The sequence below is a fragment of the Elephas maximus genome, chromosome 25 (genome assembly GCF_024166365.1).
Source record: "Elephas maximus indicus isolate mEleMax1 chromosome 25, mEleMax1 primary haplotype, whole genome shotgun sequence".
Taxonomy (NCBI): Eukaryota; Metazoa; Chordata; class Mammalia; order Proboscidea; family Elephantidae; genus Elephas; species Elephas maximus.
Window position 1 is genome coordinate 62,862,252 of NC_064843.1, and position 22,517 is coordinate 62,884,768.

At 42.7% G+C, this 22,517-nt stretch overlaps 1 protein-coding gene across 6 annotated transcripts in view; it reads left to right on the plus strand.

The window, feature by feature from the left end:
- Nucleotides 1-7,525, plus strand: part of KIZ (kizuna centrosomal protein) — a 172,486-nt gene extending 164,961 nt beyond the window's left edge. Inside the window, exons 15-16 of one of the 6 annotated variants that reach the window (XM_049870118.1) lie at nt 4,324-4,469; nt 6,995-7,525. In XM_049870118.1, the coding sequence (XP_049726075.1) occupies nt 4,324-4,430 (107 nt within the window). In that variant the 3' untranslated portion in view covers nt 4,431-4,469; nt 6,995-7,525. The remainder of the gene's footprint in view (nt 1-4,323; nt 4,470-6,994) is intronic. The other 5 variants (XM_049870113.1, XM_049870111.1, XM_049870115.1 and 2 more) reach the window with 5 other exon arrangements.
- The last annotated feature ends 14,992 nt before the right edge of the window (nt 7,526-22,517 follow it).

The window sequence follows — 22,517 nt, forward strand, 5'->3', positions numbered from 1 at the left end:
GGTCTTTGAAGATGTTATCAGTTATGTTAACATGAGGTCATACTGGGATAGGATGGGTCCTAATTCTATATGACAAGTGTCGGATAAAAGAGGAGAGACACAGAAGAAAGACACCATGTGACAGCGCATCAGCAAGCCAAGGAACTCCTGGGCCACCGGAAGCTAGGAGAGAGGCATGGAACAGATTCTTTCTCAAATCTTCAGAAGGAATCGACACAGCTGACACTCTAGTCTCAGACTCCCAGCCTCCCGAATTGTGAGACAGATTTCTGTTCTTTAAAGCTACTCACTTTGTGGTATTTTGTTATGGCAGCCCTAGGAAACCAACGTACTACCTCATACCCACTAGAACGGTGGTAATGAAAAAGACGATCTGCCGTCTCTTCTGCCGATCTTGGGCTCATCAGCCCCTGCAGCTACGTGAAGCAGGAGAAGGCTCCAGGCTGATACCTGACCCATGGACTTGAGACGTGCCAGCCTCTTGAACCACGTGAGCCATTTCCCTGAGAGATACATATGTACGCACACGCTTCACTTGTTTGGTTCTCTGGAGAACCCAGCCTAATACAGCTCTCCTTGAACTTTTCAGTTAATTACTTTTCTAATTGCACTTCCTTTGTAAGTGGTCAACATACCACTCTGTCCACCCTGGCTTTTCCCACTACCATGAAGGCTCTGCATTTAGTTGTTCTATTGATTGATTAGCTTCATTTAGGCCCCAATTATCTATTTGTGACATTTTGTCAGCTTCCTTCTGCTTTTCCTCAACAAAAAATGAGGAGATCAAACAATGGCAAATCCTAACAGCTTTTATCCAGTTCTCAAGCTTTTGTCCACTTTTAGTATTCCTTTTACTGGTGGTTGTGTCACCAGCATAGTGCTTCAGTGACAGTCTGATTTTGATGCATCAAACTGGGCAAAAACCCATTAAAGAAGATTGAAAAATTCCAGCCGCAAATAAGATAAGAATTATATTACTCAAGAACTTACCCCAAGTGACAAGAATTGAGTTCATCTGATGGAAATACTCATTAACATTTAGCAGCCAAGATTTTGAGTCTAACTGCCTTTGGTCATGGTTTTATATATTTATTTCAAAATTGGAATCTCTGGCTCCTTAAGGTAGCGCCCTTAAACCTCTTTAAACGATGTAGTGTCGTCACTTGCCTTCACCCACTGATGTTTTCCATTTCCTTGGGCCAGTCCAGCCACTGACGCAAAGACTAATATTTGATGACAGATGGCTCTGTGAGCTTCTGGTAAGGCCATATCTCACTTTTGGAATTCAAGTGATAACCAAGTTCCTCTAGAGCCTTATTTATTATTATACTATTATTGTGCACAAACTCGTTAGATGTAAAACGTCCTGCCAGCCAACTTGATCCTGCTTGTCCCCAACTGTCAGGCTGGCAGCTCAAAGATGATGACAGATGATACTGATAGACAGTATAGCTGCCATCTCCTGCCGTCCCAAATTTAAAGCCAGATGCTACTCAACCAAGGGAACATGCTAGAGAAAAGAACTAGAAGTCAGTCCGTGGCATCTTGCGGTTTAATCACCATTGTAGTTCACTGAATGGCCTTTGTAGGTCCAGCTGGCCAGGCTTTCCTAGCACTTGCAACCGCACTTATGGCAACTGTGTGACTGAAATCAGACCGCATCCCTCCCTCTAGTCTCGAGAATGCTGCTGGTCCAGTGTCCTGGACTCAATTCTTGCCAAGGGTATGTTCTTTCCCCCTTTTCAGATATGCTTGCATCCAGTCTCAGTGCTCAGACGTTTCTCATAGGCATTTTAGCAGCAATAAGAAGTAGCAATTTGTTCAATAAAACCCATTGCCATAAAGTAAATTGCAACTGATAGCAACCCTGTAGGATGGAGTATAACTTCCCCATAGTTTCCAAGGAGTGCCTGGTGAATTTGAACTGCCGAATTTTTGATTAGCAGCTATAGCACTTATCCACTACACCAGCAGGATTTCAATTTGTTCAATAGGAGAATTTATTCTGGAGTAAAAAAAAAAAAAATTTCTTTTTTTTTTTCTTACTTGCTAGGTCCCAGGCATTCTGCCAGGCCAAATATATGGAGATTAATTTGAGGTGGTCCCTGCCCTCAAGCACTTTTCTCAGAGGAGGGAGTGGGAACATAATCTCAATGCAAATTATTTAGGGTGAGGTTTCAGTTGCTGCAACATATAGGTCCAAAACTACTGTGGCTTAGAGAATACGGAAAGGTATTTGACTCATTGTCAGCCCTGAGTTTGGCAGATGGCTGTCATCCACACAGCCGTTCAGAAACCCGGGTCCCTTCCATTTTGTTCCTCCACCATCCCTAGGGCATCATCATTGTCTGCATGGCCAAGCTTGGGTGCAGGCACTGGAGGAAAGAGTGGAAGTCCAGCAAAAGGGATTTCCTTTTGAGAAGTGGCGTGGGAATTTCTCACATTCCATTGGTGAGAACTTAGGTACACCCTTAGGTAGTCATCCAGTAGGTTAGGAAACAACCTCCAGCTCGGAAGCTATGTTCCCAGCAAGGCTTCAAATCAGTTTCTTCTGCCCCTTCCCCCACCTTCGAATCCCTGCTGAGAAATTGCATTTCTAACAAGTTCCCAGGAAGTTATACCTGGGGATCTTGTTAAAATGTAGATTCTGATTCAGTATATCTGGGGTGGAAATGCAAATTCTCAGCAGGGGTTTGAACCAGAATGAATCCTTTCAAAGCCCTGGTTGTCAGGAAAAGGGGAAAACTGGAGGTCTTTGCCACACAATGCTGTGTGCTAAATATTGACGGAGGAACATCCCCAGAGAGGCAGAGCCATGCGGTGGCTAATCATCCAGGTTCGAGAGTCAAGCAAACCTTAACACAACATCATACACGTAATAAGCACCCAATAAATATTAGTTAGCAGTATTATTTGTTTTTCACGGAAACACGTAAAGGATTAGATACACTGCCTACGAGTGGGTCCTTCTAGGCTTTAAGGAGATAACCTTTGGGTTGAGTCACAAAACACCAGTAAGAGTCCAGCAAGTCGACAAGTGGGGGTTCAGTCATTCTGATCATGGGCCACTGCTGTGCTAAGGGAAATGTGTAGCAGGTAACCATTTTAGGAAGCAAGTGAGCAACCGTAATTTGCTTCTACCGAGGGAGACCATATTAGACCCCAAAGACTCACGTTCTGACCCCATGGTGATGCTGACCATCACCAAGTCCCCATGGGAGGATATGGCAGAAGAGAGACTACCAACATACGTCCTGAGAGTCGGGACAGCTGCTGTGGTGGCACTGAGGACACAGCTGAAAAGTCAGGACTATGGCCCAATGAAAAGCTTATCCTCCATGTCTTAAAGCCTCAGATAAAAAGACTTCCCTGCAGTAAGGAAGCCCTCGTTTCCCTGCTTCGTTCGTGAAGCAGTTTGGAGTGCACTGTTGCGGTCACTGCCTTTCAGCCCAGGAGCCCTGATGTGGCCAGGGAATTGAGGGATTTTGAAACACAGTCACTTCTGAGTATCCTGCGCCTGTGGTTGCTGAAGCACGGGAAATGTCCGTTGGTTACAGCTCTCCCCCCGCACACATATGGTAAACTGCCCCTTTAGTGGCCCCCAATGAACCTCTCCTCCTGGTATTCAAGGCTCTGTATAGTCCTCACCCTTTGAATCTGGCCTAGCCCTGTGACCTGCAGCAGAATAGACGCAATGTCAGTTCTAGACCTAAGCCTCATGAAGACCTGGCAGTGTGATCATTAAGGTTGTGTGTCAACTTGGCTGGGCCATGTTTCTCAGTAGTTTGGCAGCTACCTAATGATGTAGTTTGGCAGTTATGTAGTGATGTAATTTGGCAGCTGTGTAATGATATAGTCATCCTCCATGATGTGATCTAATATGATCAGCCAATCAGTTGTAAGGGGAGTTCCTTGGGGCTGTGGTATGCATGCAAGATATATAAATAGATAGAAACCCTGGTGGCATAGTTGTTAAGAGCTACGGCTGCTAACCAAAAAACTTGCAGTTTGAATCCACCAGGTGCTACTTGGAAACTCTATGGGGCAGTTCTACTCTGTCCTACAGGGTCACTATGAGTCAGAATCGACTTAATGGCAACGGGTTTGGTTTGGGTATGTATATGTGTATGTGTGTGTGTATGGATGTTCTGGCAAAGCTCGCTTGCTCTGGATCCTACATCTGCCTTGTCTTCATCAGACCTCCAGCTCTTGGGACTCGAGGCAGCAGCCTGCTGTATTATCTGCCAGTATTGGGATTTGTCGGCCTCCACGGCCTGTGAGCCAGCAGCCTGCCATCTTATCTGCCAGTCTTGAATTTTTCAGCCTCTGCAGCCTGTGTACCAGCAGCCTGCTGTCTGACCAGCCAGTCTTGGGTTCATCAGCCTCTGCAGCTACACGAGTCACAAGAAGCCGAGAAGCCTCCAGCCTGACACCTGACCCATGAATCTGGGACTTGCCTATACAAACATGTGAGCTATTTCCTTGAAATAAATCTCTCTCTCTGTATATATATATATATATATATATATATATGTATATAAAACCCAGGTGGCATAGTGGTTAAGTGCTACAGCTGCTAACCAAAAGGTCAGCAGTTCAAATCCACCAGGCGTTTCTTGGAAACTCTATGGGGCAATTATACTCTGTCCTATAGGGTCACCATGAGTTGGAATCGACTTGATGGCAATGGGTTTGGGTTTTTTGGGTTTTTTTTTATATATATGATGTAGGCCACAGCCCAAAGGAAATTCCTCTTACAGCTGACTGATTGATCACATCAGATCACATCATGGAGGATGACTAGGATGACTACATCATTACACAACTGCCAAATTACATCATTATATAACTGCCAAACTATATCATTACATAAGTGCCAAACCACTGAGAATCATGGCCCAGACAAGTTGACGCACAACCTTAATGATCATACTTCACTGGTTTCGCTTCTCTAGAGAACCCACCCTAAGACATTTGGTACCAAGAGCAGTTCTAGAGAATCAAAATTGTAAGGATGAGTTTTCTAAATTGGTTCTCAAGTCTGACTAGCCTTAAAGGCATTTATGACTCTGCCTCCAGTAGTAAAGAGGGTGCTGCTAATCCATGGTGTGAGGTGGCAGTATTAATACAAACAAAATATCACCACCAATATATCAAGTATTGGTGAGAAGTGAGGCTCTGCGTGATCGCATGTTTGATGCTTTTATACAGTTTTGTCAGAATGAAAAGTACAGGGAAGCTGGTTGCTTGGTCCTACTTTTGCTAGACAAAGTGAAAGAAAGAGGTGAGCTCAGGGCTTCAGAGTCACAGCTCAAGTGCCACATAAAAGACCTCAAAGTTGCCACTCGTGCCCTGAAAGAAAGCCTCGTTTCTTGTAGTAACATAGCTGATATTTCTGAAAACCAAACCCAGAGTCTTATCATAAGAATGGCTGAATTACAATGTCAACTGAATTCTCAACCTTGAGTGGGGTCTGAAGTTAAAGTGAGGGCATTGGTTGGGAAGAAATGGGAGCCTGAAACTTGGGATACGGACATATGGGCAGGTAATCAGGAAGCTGGGGACATTGAACTCCTAAATTCTGTTGAATCCTGCCAACAGAACCATCAGTTCTCTTACTCCCATCTGAAGAGATTACTCCATCTTTGTCTGCTAAGCTATCCTCCCCAGTAAAACCATTATTCCCTTCTACCCCCATCTAGTGAGATTAACCCAGCTGTGTCTGAGAGCCTCTGTCTGAGTCATCACCTGGGGTGGTGCCTGAGTTATTGCCTGGGGCATTGCCTGGGGTAATCACCTTAGGAGACATTGCTGAATATTCCCAGGATCCACCGCCACCACCCTTTTTTGCTTCTAGACCCATAACTAGACTTAAGTCCCAGTGTGACCCAAAAGGTGAAGTACATAGTGTGACCCAGGAAGAGGTACGCTACACTCCAAAAGAACTGCTTGACTTTTGTAATATGTACAAACAGAAACCTGGGGAATATGTGTGAGAATGGCTATTAAGGATGTGGAAAAATAGTGCAAGGAACATAAAGTTGGATAAATCTGAGTTTATTGATATGGCCCCACTGAGCAGATTCTTCATTCAATGTTTCAGCTCAAGAGGTTAGGAAAGGATCCAATTGTTTATTCCTTTGGTTCACTGAAGCATGGATTACATGGTGGCCTACACTAAATCAAGTGGATAGGATGACGCATTCTGTGGAAACCAGTCATCCTCTTTCCCCAGCCACTCCTATCATTGCCTCGTGGGCTCATGAACAAAGTGGTCATGGCGTCAGGGATGGAGGTTAGGCATGGGCTCAGCAACATGGACTTCCACTTGCCAAGACCAACTTGGCTACAGCCACTGCTGAGTGCCCAATCTGCCAGCAGCAGAGACCAAGTCCCCAATATAGCACCATTCCTTGAGGCTATCAGCCAGCACCGGGTGGCAGGTTGATTACATTGGACCACTTCCATCATGGAAAGGGCAGCATTTCATTCTACTGGGGTAGATACTTAATCAAGATAGGGATTTGCCTTCCCTGCATGCAATGTCTCTGCCACAACTACCATCTGTGGACTCACAGAATGCCTTATTCACTGTCATGGTATCCCACACGGCATTGCCTTGGATCAAGGGACTCCCTTCACAGCAAATGAAGTGTGGCAGTGAGCCCATGATCATGGAATTCACTGGTCTTATGTTCCCCATTATCCTGAAGCAGCTGGCTTCATGGAATGATGGAATAGCCCCATAAAGGCACAATTACAGTGCCAGCTAGGTGGTGATACTTTTCAGGGTTGGGGCAGTGTTCTCTGGGAGGCTGTATATGTTCTAAACCAGCATCCAATATTTGGCTCTGTTTCTCCCATAGCCAGGATTCTTGGTTCCAGGAATCAAGGGGTGGAAATAGGAGTAGCACTAGTCACCATTACCCCTAGTGACTCACTCACAAGGTTTTTGTTTCCTGTCCCCGTGACTCTTTGTTCTGTGGGTCTACAGGTCTAGAGGAATGCCCCCACCTGGAGACACAACAGAGATTCCATTGAACTGGAAGTTAAGAATGCCACTTGGTCACTTTGGGTTCCTCATGCCTCTGGATCAACAGGCAAAGAAGGGGGTTAGCATATTAGCTGGCATGATTTATCCCGACTACCAAGCAGAAATTGGATTGGTGTTGCATAATGAAGGTAAAGGAGGTTATGACTGTAATACAGGAGATCCCTTAGGGAGGGAGGGAGTCTCTTAGTACTGCCATGCCCTGTGATCAAAGTCAATGAAAAAGTACAGCAACTCAATTCTGACATGATTATTAAGGGCCCAGACCCTTCAGGAACCTTCAAGAATGAAGGTTTGGATCACCCCACCAGGCAAAGAATCATGACCAGCTGAGAGTAAAGAGAGTATGGAATGGGTAGTGGAAGAAAGTAGTAGGTCACAGTTATGATCGTGTGACCAATTGCAGAAATGAGGACTGTAATTGTTATAAATATTTCTTCCTTATGTGTGTATCAAAAATTTTTGTTTTCTTCACTTATGAAATACAAAATGTAAATGAGGCTAGTGTGTTTTTGGTTGTACACATGTTAGTTGTATCATATCAGGTGCAAGTATGAATTTTTAATTGTCTTTAGAGATTGTGTATGGTTTAAGGAGACGTGTATAGGTGCCAAGTTGACAAGGAGTGGACTGTGATGATTAAGGTTGTGTGTCAACTTGGCTAGGCCATGATTCTTAGTGGTTTGGCATTATATAATGATGTAGTCATCCTCCACAATGTGATCTGACATGATCAGCCAGACAGTCGTAAGGGGAGTTTCTTGGAGGTGTGACCTGCATCCAATATATATATATATATATATATATATATATATATATATATATATATATATATATGGACGTTCTGGCAAAGCTCGTTTGTTTGCTCTGGATCCTGCATCTGCCTCATCATCATCTGACCTCTGATTCTTGGGACATGAGATCCATCAGCCTTCACAGCCTGTGATCCAGAAGCCTGCTGTCTTACTTGATGATCTTGAGTTCGTGATCCCCTGCAGCTACGTGAGTCAGGAGAAGCCTCCAGCCGGATGCCTGTTCCACGGACTTTGGACTTGTCAGCCTCTACAACCATGTGAGCCATTTCCTTGAAATAAATCTCTGTCTCTCTCTCTCTCTATATATATATGTGTGTGTGTGTGTGTGTATACTCTAGAGAACTCAGCCTAAGACAGGCAGCTCCCACTTTTGCTATCCAGGGGAACCCAGCACAATGGAACAAAACGCTACCCAGTCCTGCACTATTCCCATGATTGATTGCGGATCGGACTATGTGAAACATAGAGCTGTCATTGCTACTTTGAGACCACATGCTGTGAGAAAGCCCAAGGTATTCAGATAGAGAGGACATTTGAGAAATCCAGCCAACATTAAGGACTGAGGCATCAGTCGTAGAACTAAAGTCAACTTACTCCATTCAGCCTCCAGCTGTTTGAGCACCGTGGGTCATGTTGTATGAACCAGAGATGAGCTGCTCTGCCCAAATTGCAGAGTTGGGAGCAAATAAGCAATTGCTGTTTTAAGCCACTCTGTTTTGAGTTGGTTTTATTATGCAGCAATAGGTATGCAAGCCTGCATGTTTTTCATCTGGCAGAGTTGGGTCCTGAGCAGACGAGTTAAGTCCTCTGTCACCTTGACTCGCCTTTCTTATGGTTCCTTCTTTCTTGATGGCCTAAATCCTGCAGCCGCCATTTCCAAAGAATAAGGTTGCCTCCTACCTAATCACAATACTACTATCAATCACATTTAAGGAAATTAACATTAATTCAATAGTCATCCAATATACGGCCCATATTCAAATTTCTCTATTTGTGCCCAAAATTTTCTTTTATCACATTTTTTTTTTAATCCAGGAGTCACTTAAGGCTTACTCATTGCATTTGGTTGTTACGGACATGAAGAATTCTTGAAAGGCATTTCACTAAAGAAAAAGATCCTAACTGGAACTCAGGATGTGGTTATTACCGGTACACCTCTTTGCTCTTTTCTGAATTGGGAATAACCTCATTCTACCTACTTCACAGGTTCTAAGTTTCAAGTAGGAGCCATTATTAATCTGAGGTAACACTATTCTAAACTTGTCCTTTTTAGGTAAGCTGCCTTCACATATATTAAAAAAAAAACATATATTACTTTCATTTATACGGGCGGTGGTGGTTTAGTGGTAGAGTTCTTGCCTTCCATGCAGGAGACCCAGGTTCAGTTCAGGTCAGTGCACCTCAGGAGCAGCTGCCACCTGTCTGTCAGTGAAGACTTGTGTGTTGCTCTCATGTTGAACAGGTTTCAGTGGAGCTTCCAGACTAAAGACAGACAAAAGAGAAAAGCCTGGCAACATACTTCCAAAAATCAGGCAACGAAAACTCTGTGTATCACATAGCCCAATCTGCAATCAATCATGGGAATAGTGCAGGACTGGGAAGCATTTCGTTCCACTGCTCATGGAGTCACCGTGAGCTGGGGGCCAACTCAACAGCAGCTAACAGCAGCAATAATAGCAACATTTTCATTTATGGTCATATATAAACCCTAGTTGTTGTTGTTAGGGGTTGTGGGTCAGTTCCAACTCATAGCGACCCTATATACAACGGAACGAAACACTGCCTGGTCCTGCAACATCCTCACAATCGTTATGGTTAAGCCCATTGTTGCAGCTACTGTCAGTCCATCTCATGGAGCGTCTTTCTCTTTTTCGCTGACCCTCTACTTTACCAAGCATGATGTCCTTCACCAGGGACTGATCCCTCCAGAGAACGTGTCCAAAGTACGTGAGACATAGTCTCACCATCCTTGCCTCTAAGGAGCGTTCTCATCATACTTCTTCCGAGACAGATTTGTTCATTCTTTTGGCAGTCCATGGTGTATTCAATATTTTTCTCCAACATCATGATTCAAAGGCATCAATTCGTCTTCAGTCTTTCTTATTCATCATCCAGCTTTCACAGGCATATGAGGCAATTGAAAACACCATGGCTTGGGTAAGGCCCACCTTAGTTTTCAAGGTGACATCTTTGGTTTTCAACACTTTAAAGAGATCTTTTGCAGCAGATTTACCCAATGCAATGTGTCATTTGATATCTTGACTGCTACTTCCGTGGGTGTTGATTGTGGATGCAAGTAAAATGAAATCCTTGACAACTAGAGTACAAACAATTTGGTATATTGCTTCTTCATGGGTCATATCCATGTTCTTATTTTATTTCTTGGCCAATCATTTATTTCTCTGTATAGTAATCTCAAGCTGCATATTTCCCTTATGAGAAAGTTCAGCTCCTTCATTTTGATGTCAGCATACCTTTTCTGAGTAGAGATGACTCCCTCTGGAGGGAGTTGCTTAGAAAGAGTGAGACCTAGAAGATGGGAAGAGAAGAGAGTAAAATGGTTTCTGCAGTGTGGTCTCAAGAGATAAAGTAAATGCAGGGCTTTCCTGCCTCTGTCGGTAGAAAAAGATGGTAGGATGATTCCAAGACATAGAGGAGTACAGAATATGGGAGTCTATAAACCCTCATCATGGCATTAAAAAATATGTATATATATATTTTTATGAAGAACCAAGCATACACACACACATAATTCTTCTTGGTTTGCACATTATCTGCCCCAAAGCCAAATAGATTCACAAGCTTCTTATTGATTTTGCATGGAAAGATCCTGAAGGTTTCTAGTGAACTTTACAGCACATGGGGGGAATGGTGGGGGGGTGGTGACATTATTTTATTAATAAAAGTAAAAACATTTACAAGGACTTTCAAAGGCTTACTCATGCTCTCAGTCCTTTAAGGTTTTAAGTTCCTTTCCTCCAAGTGTCATGCCCTGGGTGGAGAGAAACCATTCCCTGACCCTTGAGTTAGCCAGTTACACTCCTCCACAATCCCTTCCCTAGGAAACAGTGAGAAACAGAATACTGGAGAAACTCCAGGGCTATAACCAGGACCGGGGGAGTCAAGTGTAAATGTTTACTGATTTCTACCCGAGAAAAGAGCTCTGCAAAAGATGGGAAGGAATTTTGAAGAGAGAAACTAAGGCAAAAGGACAGATTGCAGTCCAATCTTCCAGGTGGCCTCAGGGGAAGAACCATTGATTAAGAACGAAGGTCAATATCATCCCTGCTGAGTGAACTTGAGATTCTTGAAGAGCCTCTCAGCCCAGTAGGACTCTCAACACGACACTGCAGTGAGCAGCAAAGAGATGCAGAGGTTTTCCCTTGAAGGGCATCTTGGTCTGAGCTCATCATTAAATACCAGGCAGTTGGGTTTTTATACTGCTCGTGCTGGCCTGGTCAAAAAAGCCATTAGTCACAGCTCCTGAATTTATGATTTCCTGAAGAAGACTAAGGTTTTAAACCACTTCAATCCTCTTTTTCTGGAGACTAGATGACGTGGAATTGCTGCACACCAGGTCCCTTGTTTGCATAACTTATTTACAAGGCTTGTCCGGGACCACTCCCGACCCTTCCATTCATTCTAACTTGGCATTCCTTCTGCTGAACACAACCAGTTCCTTTTCTAGGGTATCAAAAAGTTTTATCCTGAGACTTTAAAATAGATATCAAATGTTACTGTAGCTTCAGCTTGAGATTATAGCCATCTTCCCCCACCCCTAGTGGTTACAGTGGAAGCTGATGTGGCCACATGCCATGGCAGGGGTGGAGAGCTGCTCCCTGGCCTGTCCAAGGCAGACACCAAAATCTGGGAGAAGCTCCTGCTCCCTTTGCACCCGCTCAGCATCCCTAAGCCCTTGGCCCCCAACTCTTTCCCCACAAGGATGTTTGCCAAGACTTCCCACAACTATTTACATTGGATTCTCCACATCCTTACCTTGTCAGATGAGACCCTACGAGGAGAAAAACAACATCCTGAGAAGACCACTCTGAGAACAGAGAATCCCGTGTAGACTGGGAAACCATTGTAGACAACATGTATACAAACATCTTTGCTCTCACAGTCAAATGTGGGTTTCTCACTGTGGATTTCTGGTGAACATAGGCGCCTCTCTACTTGGTGTTTTTTCCTGTAGGTTCTGGTTCACCTGAACACTCAGCCATGGGCAGACCTGGGATTATGTGGGAAACACTGCCACCCGAGAGGATAAGAAACTCTCCTTTTCCTGCTCCTGACTGTCTGCTGTCAGGCTGTTGGACCCCTCACTCTTCTTAAAGCAAAAGTTCCCAAACTACAGTGATATCTGAATCCCCTGAAGGGCTTGGGCTAGAGCCTGAGAATTTGCATTTCTTACAAGTTCTCAGAGGATACTGTTACTGCTGGTCCAGGTGCTATATACTCTGAGAACCACCAGTATCGCCTAACTACCCTCTCGCCTTGTTTTCTGTGCATATCCTTACAATGTGGGCAAACCTTTTCTCCAAACCATGTGATGTGGTAGCAAACCCTTTTCTCCCTCCTGTTCATTTAACAAGTACTTACTGAACTGACTCCTGGTTGAAGATGGAAAGAATACAAGTCCCTAGTCTGTGCTAAAATTACACTTTACAATTTTTCAATTGTTAGAGTTGAGCTTTGAGTTGTTTTCCATTTAAAGGTAATTATAGATGAATAGAAGCAAAATAATTTCAGGAGTAAAGAAGAATATAAAGTTCAATGACTAGTGCAGCTGCCTTTTGAACTCATCTTCCGATAAACCTCTCCGTCAAAAGTCCGTTTATAAATTGGTTGTTTTACTCTCAGAAACATTTTTCCATACAATATTATACATGATGGCTAGGTAGGTATCCAGATCGACTCGTAAAAGCTTAAACCAAAAAAACCAAACCGTTGTTGTCGAGTCAATTCCAACGCATATGGAGCCCATAGGGCGGAGTAGAACTGCCCCATAGGGTTTCCAAGGAGTGGCTGCTAGTTTTGAACTGCCAACCCTTTAGTTAGCAGCCATAGCTCTTAACCACTGTGCCACCAAGGCTCACTCACGCTGTAATGTGGCTAAAATTACTCATTTTACACAAAAACAAATCTATACTAAATTCCAGAAGACATTTAAACATAAAAAGTTCATCAAAGTCTCTTTTAATAGACAAATAATCATTTTACAGTGTCATACTACAAACAATTGAGAAACAAAATTAAACAAGGTACATATTTAATTTTATATGGAACATTAGTATTGAAGAAAAAGTTTTATTACAGCAAGATGGGAGCATTTGGAGCACTTTCAAGAGCTTTAAACATGGATAGCTCTGGTTCTGTACTAGATCTATTTCCCTTTCAGGACCTTTAGGCTTACAGCGAACCTTGGAGAAGTGACTGATTCCAGCCCTGGGGCAGGGATAGTTCAAGACGAGCAATGATAGAAGCAGATCAAAAGGATGCAGACACCTGCTTGAAGGGGCTCCCACTGACCAAATTTAGGGCAATCTGACATCAAGATAAATAATGACAATAATGGATTATAACCTATAGGTGCATTGAGGGAATACAATGATTTGAATGGGGCAGCATTCAGGAAGAATTTTCAAAATGCTCTTTCTGGAGACAAAGTTGAGTTATTATACACAAAGTTAGGCATGACTAATTTCGTAAATGTTTCCAAAACAGTTCTTTCTTCTTATCAGTTAATCTTATCTCCTTCCAGAAGACCATCTGTGCAAGACATTCTTTCTGAGGACATCACTTTTGCTTCACATGCTTCCTGGAACATTCTGAGCACATACGTTACTTTTCTTTCTGTCTCTCTCCCCTGCTTACTCGGAGTGACCTGGATTAACCTTTTACTGAGAGCCTAGTCATCAGCCATCTTGGCCTTGCTGAGAACCTCAGTTTGATTTTAGGAACTCTTTATCACTGTAAATAAAATAAGAATATATCAGTCTTCTCTCCCTCTCTGTCTTCACCCAGAGGCACCTTGGAAGAATGGCCTGGTGATCTACTTCCAAAAAAATCAGCCATTGAAAACCCTATGAAGCACAGTTCTATTGTGACACAAATGGGGTCACCATGAGTCTCCATGGGGTTGCCATGGTTCAGGGTTTTGGTTATTAGTAAGACTGGTCATCCAATCTTGTTTACTGTTAATGACTAAGTCACTTGTACTGGGGCCAGAGAATGAGACTGGTTGTATTACTGCCTTTGGAATTTGTAACTCTAGGCAAGTATTCTAAAGACATCTGGGGAGGATGCAAGGTCTCTGCTTGTTGGGGACAAAGCTTGGTTTTAATATGTGGCAGCCTACTGGTCTACCTTGGAGAAGCCTTCCTAAAAGGAGGATTTATTCTGCTTTGTGAGGGTGAGGAGAGTTTCCTCAGCCCCAGAACACTTCCAAAAGTTGGTTCTTTGAACAGGTCAGTAAGATCAATAAACCTTAAGCTAGACAGACAAGGAAAAAAAGGGAGAGGACGCAAATAACTAAAATCAGAAATCAAAGAGGGTCCATTACTGTTGATCCTATAGAAATAAGAAGGGTGATAAGAGATTACTATGAACAACTATACATTAACAAATTAGATAACCTAGATGAAACAGACAAATTCCTACAAACACACAAACTACCCAAACCGGCTCAAGGGAAAAAAAAATCTCCACGGTCCTATAACAAGTGAAAAGATCAAATCAGTAATCAATAATCTCCCAAAAGAAAAAAGTCCAGAACCAAATCACTTCACTGATGAATTCTACCAAATGTTTAAAGAAGCTTTAAAACCAATCCTGCTCAAACTCTTCCAAAAAATAGGAGAAGAGGGAGCACTTCCTAATTCATTCTATGAGGCCGGAATGACCCTGATACCAAAGCCAGATAAAGACACCACAAGGAAAGAGAACTATAGATCAATATTCCTTATGAACATAGATGCAAACATCCTCAACAAAATACTATCAAACCAAATCCAACAGCACATTAAAAGGATTATATAGACACCACGACCAAGTGGGATTTATCCCAGGAATGCAAGGGTGCTATAATTTAAGAAAATTGATCAATGTAATATACCATATTAATAGAAGAAAGGAAAAGAATCATCTGAATTTTTGCAGAAAAAAGCAGTTGATAAAATTCAGTACTTTTTTATGATAAAAACGCTAAGCAAAGTAGGAATAGAAAGGAAATTCCTCAACATAATAAAGGGCATTTATGAAAAACTCCCCACCTATCTATCAGTTTGTCATACTGTGTTGCCTTGCATGTTGCTGTGATGCTGGAAGCTATGCCATCAGTATTTCAAATACCAGCAGGGTCATCTAGGGTGGACGAGTTTCAGCAGAACTTCCAGACCAAGACAAACTAGGAAGAAGGACCTGGTGACCCACTTTGGAAAAAAATTAGCCAGTGAAAACCTCTTTCTGTGAAAACCGCAGAATATTGTCCAGTGTAGTGCTGGAAGATGAGCCCCTTAGGTTGGGAGGCACCCAAAATACAACAGGGGAAGAGCTGCCCCCTCAAATTGAGTCGACCTTAATGACATGGATGGAGTAAAACTTCTGGGACCTTCATTTGCTGATATGGCATGACTCAAAGTGAGAACAGCTGCAAACATCCGTTAGTACATGTTATCAGGAAGGACCAACCCCTGGGGAAAGACATCATGCTTGGTAGGGGGTCAACAAAAAAGAGGAAGACCTTCAAAGAGATAGATTGACACAATGGCTGCAACAATGGGCCCAAACAAACCTACTACTATAAGGATGGTGCAGGACCAGGCAAAACTTCATGCTGTTATGTATAAGGTAGCTATGAGTCGGAGCCAACTCAATGACACCTAACAACAACATCATACTCAATGATGAAAGACTGGACACTTTCTCCTTACGACCTGGAACAAGACAAGGATGCCCACTTTCACCACTGCTATTCGACATTGTACTGGAAGCTCTAGCCATATCGATGAGGTGAGGAAAAAAAAAAAGGAAGGAAGAAGCAAAATGGTCTCTATTTGTAGACGACATGATCCTATACATACAGTAAACCCAAAAGAATCCACAGTAAATAAATTCAGCAAAGTGGCAGGGTACAGGTGGAAGGGTACACAAAAATCAGTTGTGTTTCTGTACACCAACAATAAATAAGGACTCTAAAAAGGAAAGCAAGAGAACAATTCCATTTATAATACCATCTCAAAAAAAAAAACCTAGCAATAAATTTAACTAGGGATGTGAAAGACTTGTACTCCAAAAAGTATAAAACATTGCTGAAAAAAATTACAGAGAACCTAAGTAAATAGTAAGACATCCATGTTCATGGATTGGAAAACATAATACTGTTGTTAACATGTCAGTACTACCCAAAGCCATCTACAGAATCAGTACAATCCCTATCAAAATTCCAACAGCCTTATGTTTTTTTAAGAAACGAAAAAGCCAACCCTTAAATTCGTGTGGAATTATAAGGGGCCTTGAATAACCAAAACAGTCTGAAAAAGAAGAACAAAGTATATGAACTCACACTTCACAATTCCAGATGTACTAAGTTGTTGCTGTTAGTTGCTGTCAAGTTGGCTCCAATTCACGACGACCTTATGTGTAACAGAAGACGACCTTATGTATAACAGAAGACGACCTTATGTGTAACAGAAGACGACCTTATGTACAACAGAAGACGACCTTACGTGTAACAGAAGACGGCCTTACGTGTAACAGAAGACGGCCTTACGTGTAACAGAAGACGGCCTTACGTGTAACAGAAGATGGCCTTACGTACAACAGACGACGACCTTACGTGTAACAGAAGACGACCTTACGTACAACAGAAGACGACCTTACGTGTAACAGAAGACGACCTTACGTACAACAGAAGACGACCTTACGTACAACAGAAGACGACCTTATGTGTAACAGAAGACGACCTTATGTGTAACACAAGGAGATGTTGCCTGGTCCTGCACCATCTTCGTGATCATTGGTTTATTTGAATCCATTGTTGTGGCTATCGTGTCAATCTGTCTGCCTTAGGCTGGGTTCTCTAAGCAAAACCAGTAAAGCATATAAATATATATATATATATAAAGAGAGATTTATATTAAGGAAACGGCTCTCACAGAATTTAGAGGCCGAAATGTCCCAAGTCCATTGGGCTGGAAAAAGCCTTCTCCTGACTCACGTAGCGGAAAGAGCTGGCAAACCCAAGATCAGCAGGCTGGGAAGCAAGGCTGTTGCAGGCTTCTCCTGACTCACTGAGCTGCAGGGGCTGGCGAATCCAAGATCAGCAGGCTGAAGAGTAGGGCTGTTGCTTACAGGCTATGAAGACCAACAAATCTCAAGATTTCTGCAGGCAAGACTGCAGGCAAGCTACCTGCTTCAAGTTCCAAGAACCAGAGGTCAGATGAACAGGCGCCAGCTGCAGAATCCAGAACAAGAGAAAGCGCTGGCAAGGTGAGCAGTAAGAGCCAGGTGGCAGAAGGCAGAGAGATGAAGGCTGAGAGGGGCAGTGAGCCGCCATAGGCCCTGCCCCTGCTGGTATCACAGCAGATCGCATGGGGGTGATCACTTATCAAGTCCCAATAGGGAAGTGATCACAACATTATACAACTGCCAAAACACTGAGAGTCATGGCCCAGCCAAGCTGACACACAATCTTAACCATCACACCATCTCATTGAAGGTTTCCTTTGTTTTCATTGGTCCTCTACCAAATATGTTCTTTTTTAAAGATCCATCTTTCCTGATGACATATCCAAAGTAAGCAAGTCAAAATCTTGCCATTCTTGCTTCTAAGGAACATTCTTGTTGTATTTCTTCTAAGACTGATGTGTTCATTCCTTTGGCATTCTGCAATATATTCAATATTTTTTGCCAACACCACAGTTTGCATCCATTCTGTCTTCCTTTTTCATTATCCAAAATGTACTATAAAGCTACTGGAATGAAAGCAATGTGGTACTGGTATAAGAGTAGACAAATGGACCAAGGGAGTAGAACTGAGAGTTCAGAAATAAACCTGTACATCTATGGCCAATTGTTTTTTTGACAATGGTGCCAAGTCTATGCAATGGGGGAAAGAATAGTCTCTTCAGTAAATGCAAAAGAATGAAGTTGGACCATTACCTGACATCACATACAAAAATTAACTCAAAATGGATCAATGACCAAAATATAAGAACTAAAACCATAAACATCCTTGGACACTGTACAGGGCAGTTGTACTCTCTCCTGTAGTGTTGCTATGAGTTAGAATAGACTTGACAGCAATGGGTTTTTAAAACCTTAAAACTCTTAGAAGAAAACATAGGGGTAAAACTTCAAGACTTCGTTTTTGACATTGGATCCTTAGATATTAACAGCAAAAGCACAAACTACAACAGCAACAAAAATAGATGAATTGTACTCCGTCAAAATGAAAATGTTTTGTTTTAAAAGATTTTATCAAGTAACTAAAGAGACAACCTACAGAATGGGAGAAATTTTGGGGGAACCATGTATCTGATAAGGGTTTACTATCCGGAATATATTAAGAACTCCTACAACTCAACAACAAAAAGACAAACAATCCAATTAAAAATGTGCCAAGGACTTGAATAGACATTTTCTCCAAAGAAGAGATACAAACGGCTAAAAAGAACAAGATGCTCAGTGCTGTTCGTCACTTGTTGCTCTTGTTGTTAGTTGCCGTCTTGTTGACACCAACTCGTGGCAACCGTATGTACAACATAACAAAATATTGCCTAGTCCTGTGCCATCTTCCTGATCATTGGCATGTTTGAGTCCATTTTTGAAGCCATTTGTGTAGTGCCTTCCAACCTAGGGCCTCATTTTCCAACACAATATTGGGCAATATTCTATTAAGATCCATAGGGTTTTTACTGGCTAATTTTTGGAAGTAGATCGCCAGGCCTTTTTTCTTATTCTATCTTAACCTGGGAGCTTTGCTGAAACCTGATTACCATGGGTAAACTTGCTAGTACTTGACATACTGGTGACATAATTTCCAGCATCAGCAACACAAGCCACTCCAGCACCACAAACTGACAGATGGGTGGTGGTGCTAGTCATTAGGAAAACGCAAATCAAAACCTCAATGAGATATCAGATCACATTAGTAACAAGGCTATTATCAGAAAAGTGGACACTTACAAGTGTTGGGGAGCATGTGGAGAAGTGGAATCCCATGTGCATTGCTGGTGAAAAAAAGTTAGTTCCTCAAAAAATTAAACATAGAATGACCATACCCGTACCCATAGCTACCCTATACGACAGGGTAGAACTGCCCCATAGGAATTCAAGGAGCAGCTGGTGAATTCTAACTGTGACCTTTTGGTTAGCAGCCAAGTTCTTTGTGTGTGTGTGTATTTATTTTTTTTTATTTTTATTGTGCTTTAAGTGAAAGTTTACAAACCAAGTCAGCCTCTCATACAAAAACTTATATACAGCTTGCTATATGCTCCTAATTGCTCTCCCTCTAATGAAAACAGCACACTCCTTCCCTCCACTCTATTTTTGTGTCCATTCAGCCAGCTTCTGCCCCCCTCTACCCTCTCATCTCTTCTCTAGACTGGAGCTGCCCACGTAGTCTCATGTGTCTACTTGATCCAAGGAGCTCACTCTTCACCAGTATCATTTTCCATCCCATAGTCCAGTCCAATCCCTGTCTGAAGAGTTGGCTTTGGGAATGGTTCCTGTCTTGGGCTAACAGAAGGTCTGGGGACCATGACCTCTGGGGTCCTTCTAGTCTCAGTCGGACCATTAAGTCTGGTCTTTTTACATAGCAGCCAAGTTCTTACCACTGTGCCACGAGGGCTCTGTTTAGAATTACCATATGACCCAGCAATTCCACTCCTAGGTATATACCCAAGAAACTTGAAAGCAGAGACTCAGATAGATACTTTACACTGATGTTCATTGCAGCTTTATGCACAATAGCCAAAAGATGGAAACAATCTAAGTGTCCATCAACAGATGAATAGATAAGCAAAATGTAGTATGTAGTATAAGGTACAGTGAATTACTTCATATTGCCCTTCTAGCCATAGTCTTTGTAACTCCTACCAAATGACTGGGTGGGGCTATGCAAATGAGGTGCTTATGGCTCATCAAGCAAATTGGGTGACGTGCTAATAATGTAAATAAGGTTCATGGCACCCTTGTGGGGGTGAAACCATGCAAATAAAGCATACGGAACCCTAACGAGGTGTGGTGGTTAGCGTTGTGTATTGGCTTGGCTAGGCCGTGATTCCCAGTATTGTGTGGCTGTCCTCCATTTTGTGATCTGATATAATTGTCCTAATTATCCTCCATTTTATGTGTTGTAAATTCTAACCTCTATATGTTAAAAAGCCAGTATGAGTGTGGGGTGTATCTTGAGTCACAGCCTTGTAGGAGGGCATGACTCAAGCCCCACCCTTACTCAAGTCATGCCCTTCGCTGGGGTGTGGCCTGAATCCAATGTACATATGTGGGTGCTCTGACAGGGCTCTCTCTCTCTCTGCATCTGAATCCTGAGTCTGGCTCATCATTGTCCGACCTCTGGTTCTTGGGACTTGAGCCAGTGGCTTGCCATCTGACCTGCTGATTCTGGGATTCACCAGCTTCTGCAGTCTTGTGAGCCAGCAGCCTGTCATCTGGCCTGCCCATTTGGGTCCATAAGTCCCTGCGACCAAGTGAGTCAGGGGAAGCCTATGCCTGCCCCGTGGATTTAGGACTTCGCAGCCTCCACAACCACATGAACCATTTCCTTTGTACAGTTCGTGTGTTCTGTGTGGCCATTGCAACAGATTATCGAACCCAGCAGAGAAGTAGAGAGTGCCATGAGAGGGACAGATGGTGTCAGAATTGGTAAAAAGTTTGGAGAGAGGAGGCGTGTCTGACCTCTACCTCATAGCAATCAATCTTGGGCTGTTGATTCTCCTTCCCTCTTGTGAAGTTAGAGTACGTCGGACACCCTTGCCAGGCCATTTTTAGAATTCATACAATAGTATATTATTCAGCCATTAAGAGAAATAAAATTCTGATACATGCTATGACATGAATGGACCCTGAGAACATTTTGCTGAGTGAAATAAGTCATACACAAAAGGACCAATATTGTGTGATCCCATTTATATGAAATAGAGACAAAAGTTTATTAGTGCTCACCAGGGGTTTGGAGGAGAAGGGAATGGGAGTTATTGCTTAAGGAGTACTGGAGTTTCTGTTTGGGGTGATGTGAAACCTTTGGAAATGGATAGCGGTGATGGCAGCACAACATGGTGAATGTAATTAATGTCACTGAATTCTACATTTAAAAAGGGTTAAAATGGCAAGATTTTGTTATATATATACCTTACCACAATAAAAGTTTTCTTAAATGTATCAAATGTTGGTATAAACAGCAGGCTTCATATCTGCACTCAAGGAGCCTACCAGCTGCATTGGATACTGTTCCATTTCTTCTTGGCCTCCAGGGCACATTCTCTTGATTTCCTGCATCTCGCTGGCTGCTTTTCTCAGTCTTCTTTGAGATTTCTCCTTATCTTTTTGACCTCTAAATTTTGAAATACGCTGGGCTCAGCCTCAGACCCTTTCTCTCCTTTTTTTAAACACTAACCCAAATTAACTGCATCCATGATCTTTAAATACCACTTATGTACTGCTGACTTCCAGATTTAAGTCTCTAACCCAAATTCTTCCCCTAGATTTTAAACTCACAAATCCACCTACCTGCTCAACATTTCCACTTAGAAATCTAGTTGGCATATCAAAGTTAATATGCCCGTCTTAGTTACCTAGGGCTGCTGTAACACCAGTACCACAAGTGGGTGGCTTTAAGAATATAAATTTACTTTCTCACAATTCTGAAGGCTAAAAACCCAAGGCAACATTTCAGCCATGTTGAGTCCTTCCTTGTCGGTTGCCACAGGCATTCCTTGGTTCCTCAGCTTGTAGACAATCCTACCATGGCATCTGTAGTCCCCCATGAGTGTGTTTCTACATCTATTCTGGTATTTTTATAAGTCAGAAGTGATTTGGTTTAGGATCTACCCCTATGTTGATATGACCTCATTAACATAATTAAAAAAACCTACTTCCAAATGGGGTATTTACAGGTACCCACATGAATTCTTGATTTCTCCCCCAAACTTTTTCTCTGTCATTCTTCCCAACGTCATTCTTCCAAGGGTCAAGGACTCCATCTTTGGTGTCCTCCCTGTTTCTTTTTCTTTCTCTCTTACTCCACAATAACAAATACTGACATCTCTCTTCTCACCACTTTCACTTCTACCACCCTATTTCCAGTCACCATTTTCTACAGCCCAGGTTAATAGTGTCCAAACAGGTTGTTTCAGTTATCTATTACTGTGTAACAACCCCAGAATTTAGTGGCTCAAAACGGTAACCATTTATTATTTCTCACGATTCTGTGGGTTGGCCAAGTGATTCTTCAGCTTCATGTGATGCCAGCTGAGGTACTAGGATGGCTAGGGCTAAAATGGCTCACTGTCATGGCTGGAAGCTGGTGACGACTGTCCAGTTGTGTGCTCAGCTGAAGCTCTTAGCCAGGGGCCTTCATTCTCTTTGTTGGCCTCTCCACATGATTACTTAGGCTTCCTCACAGCCAT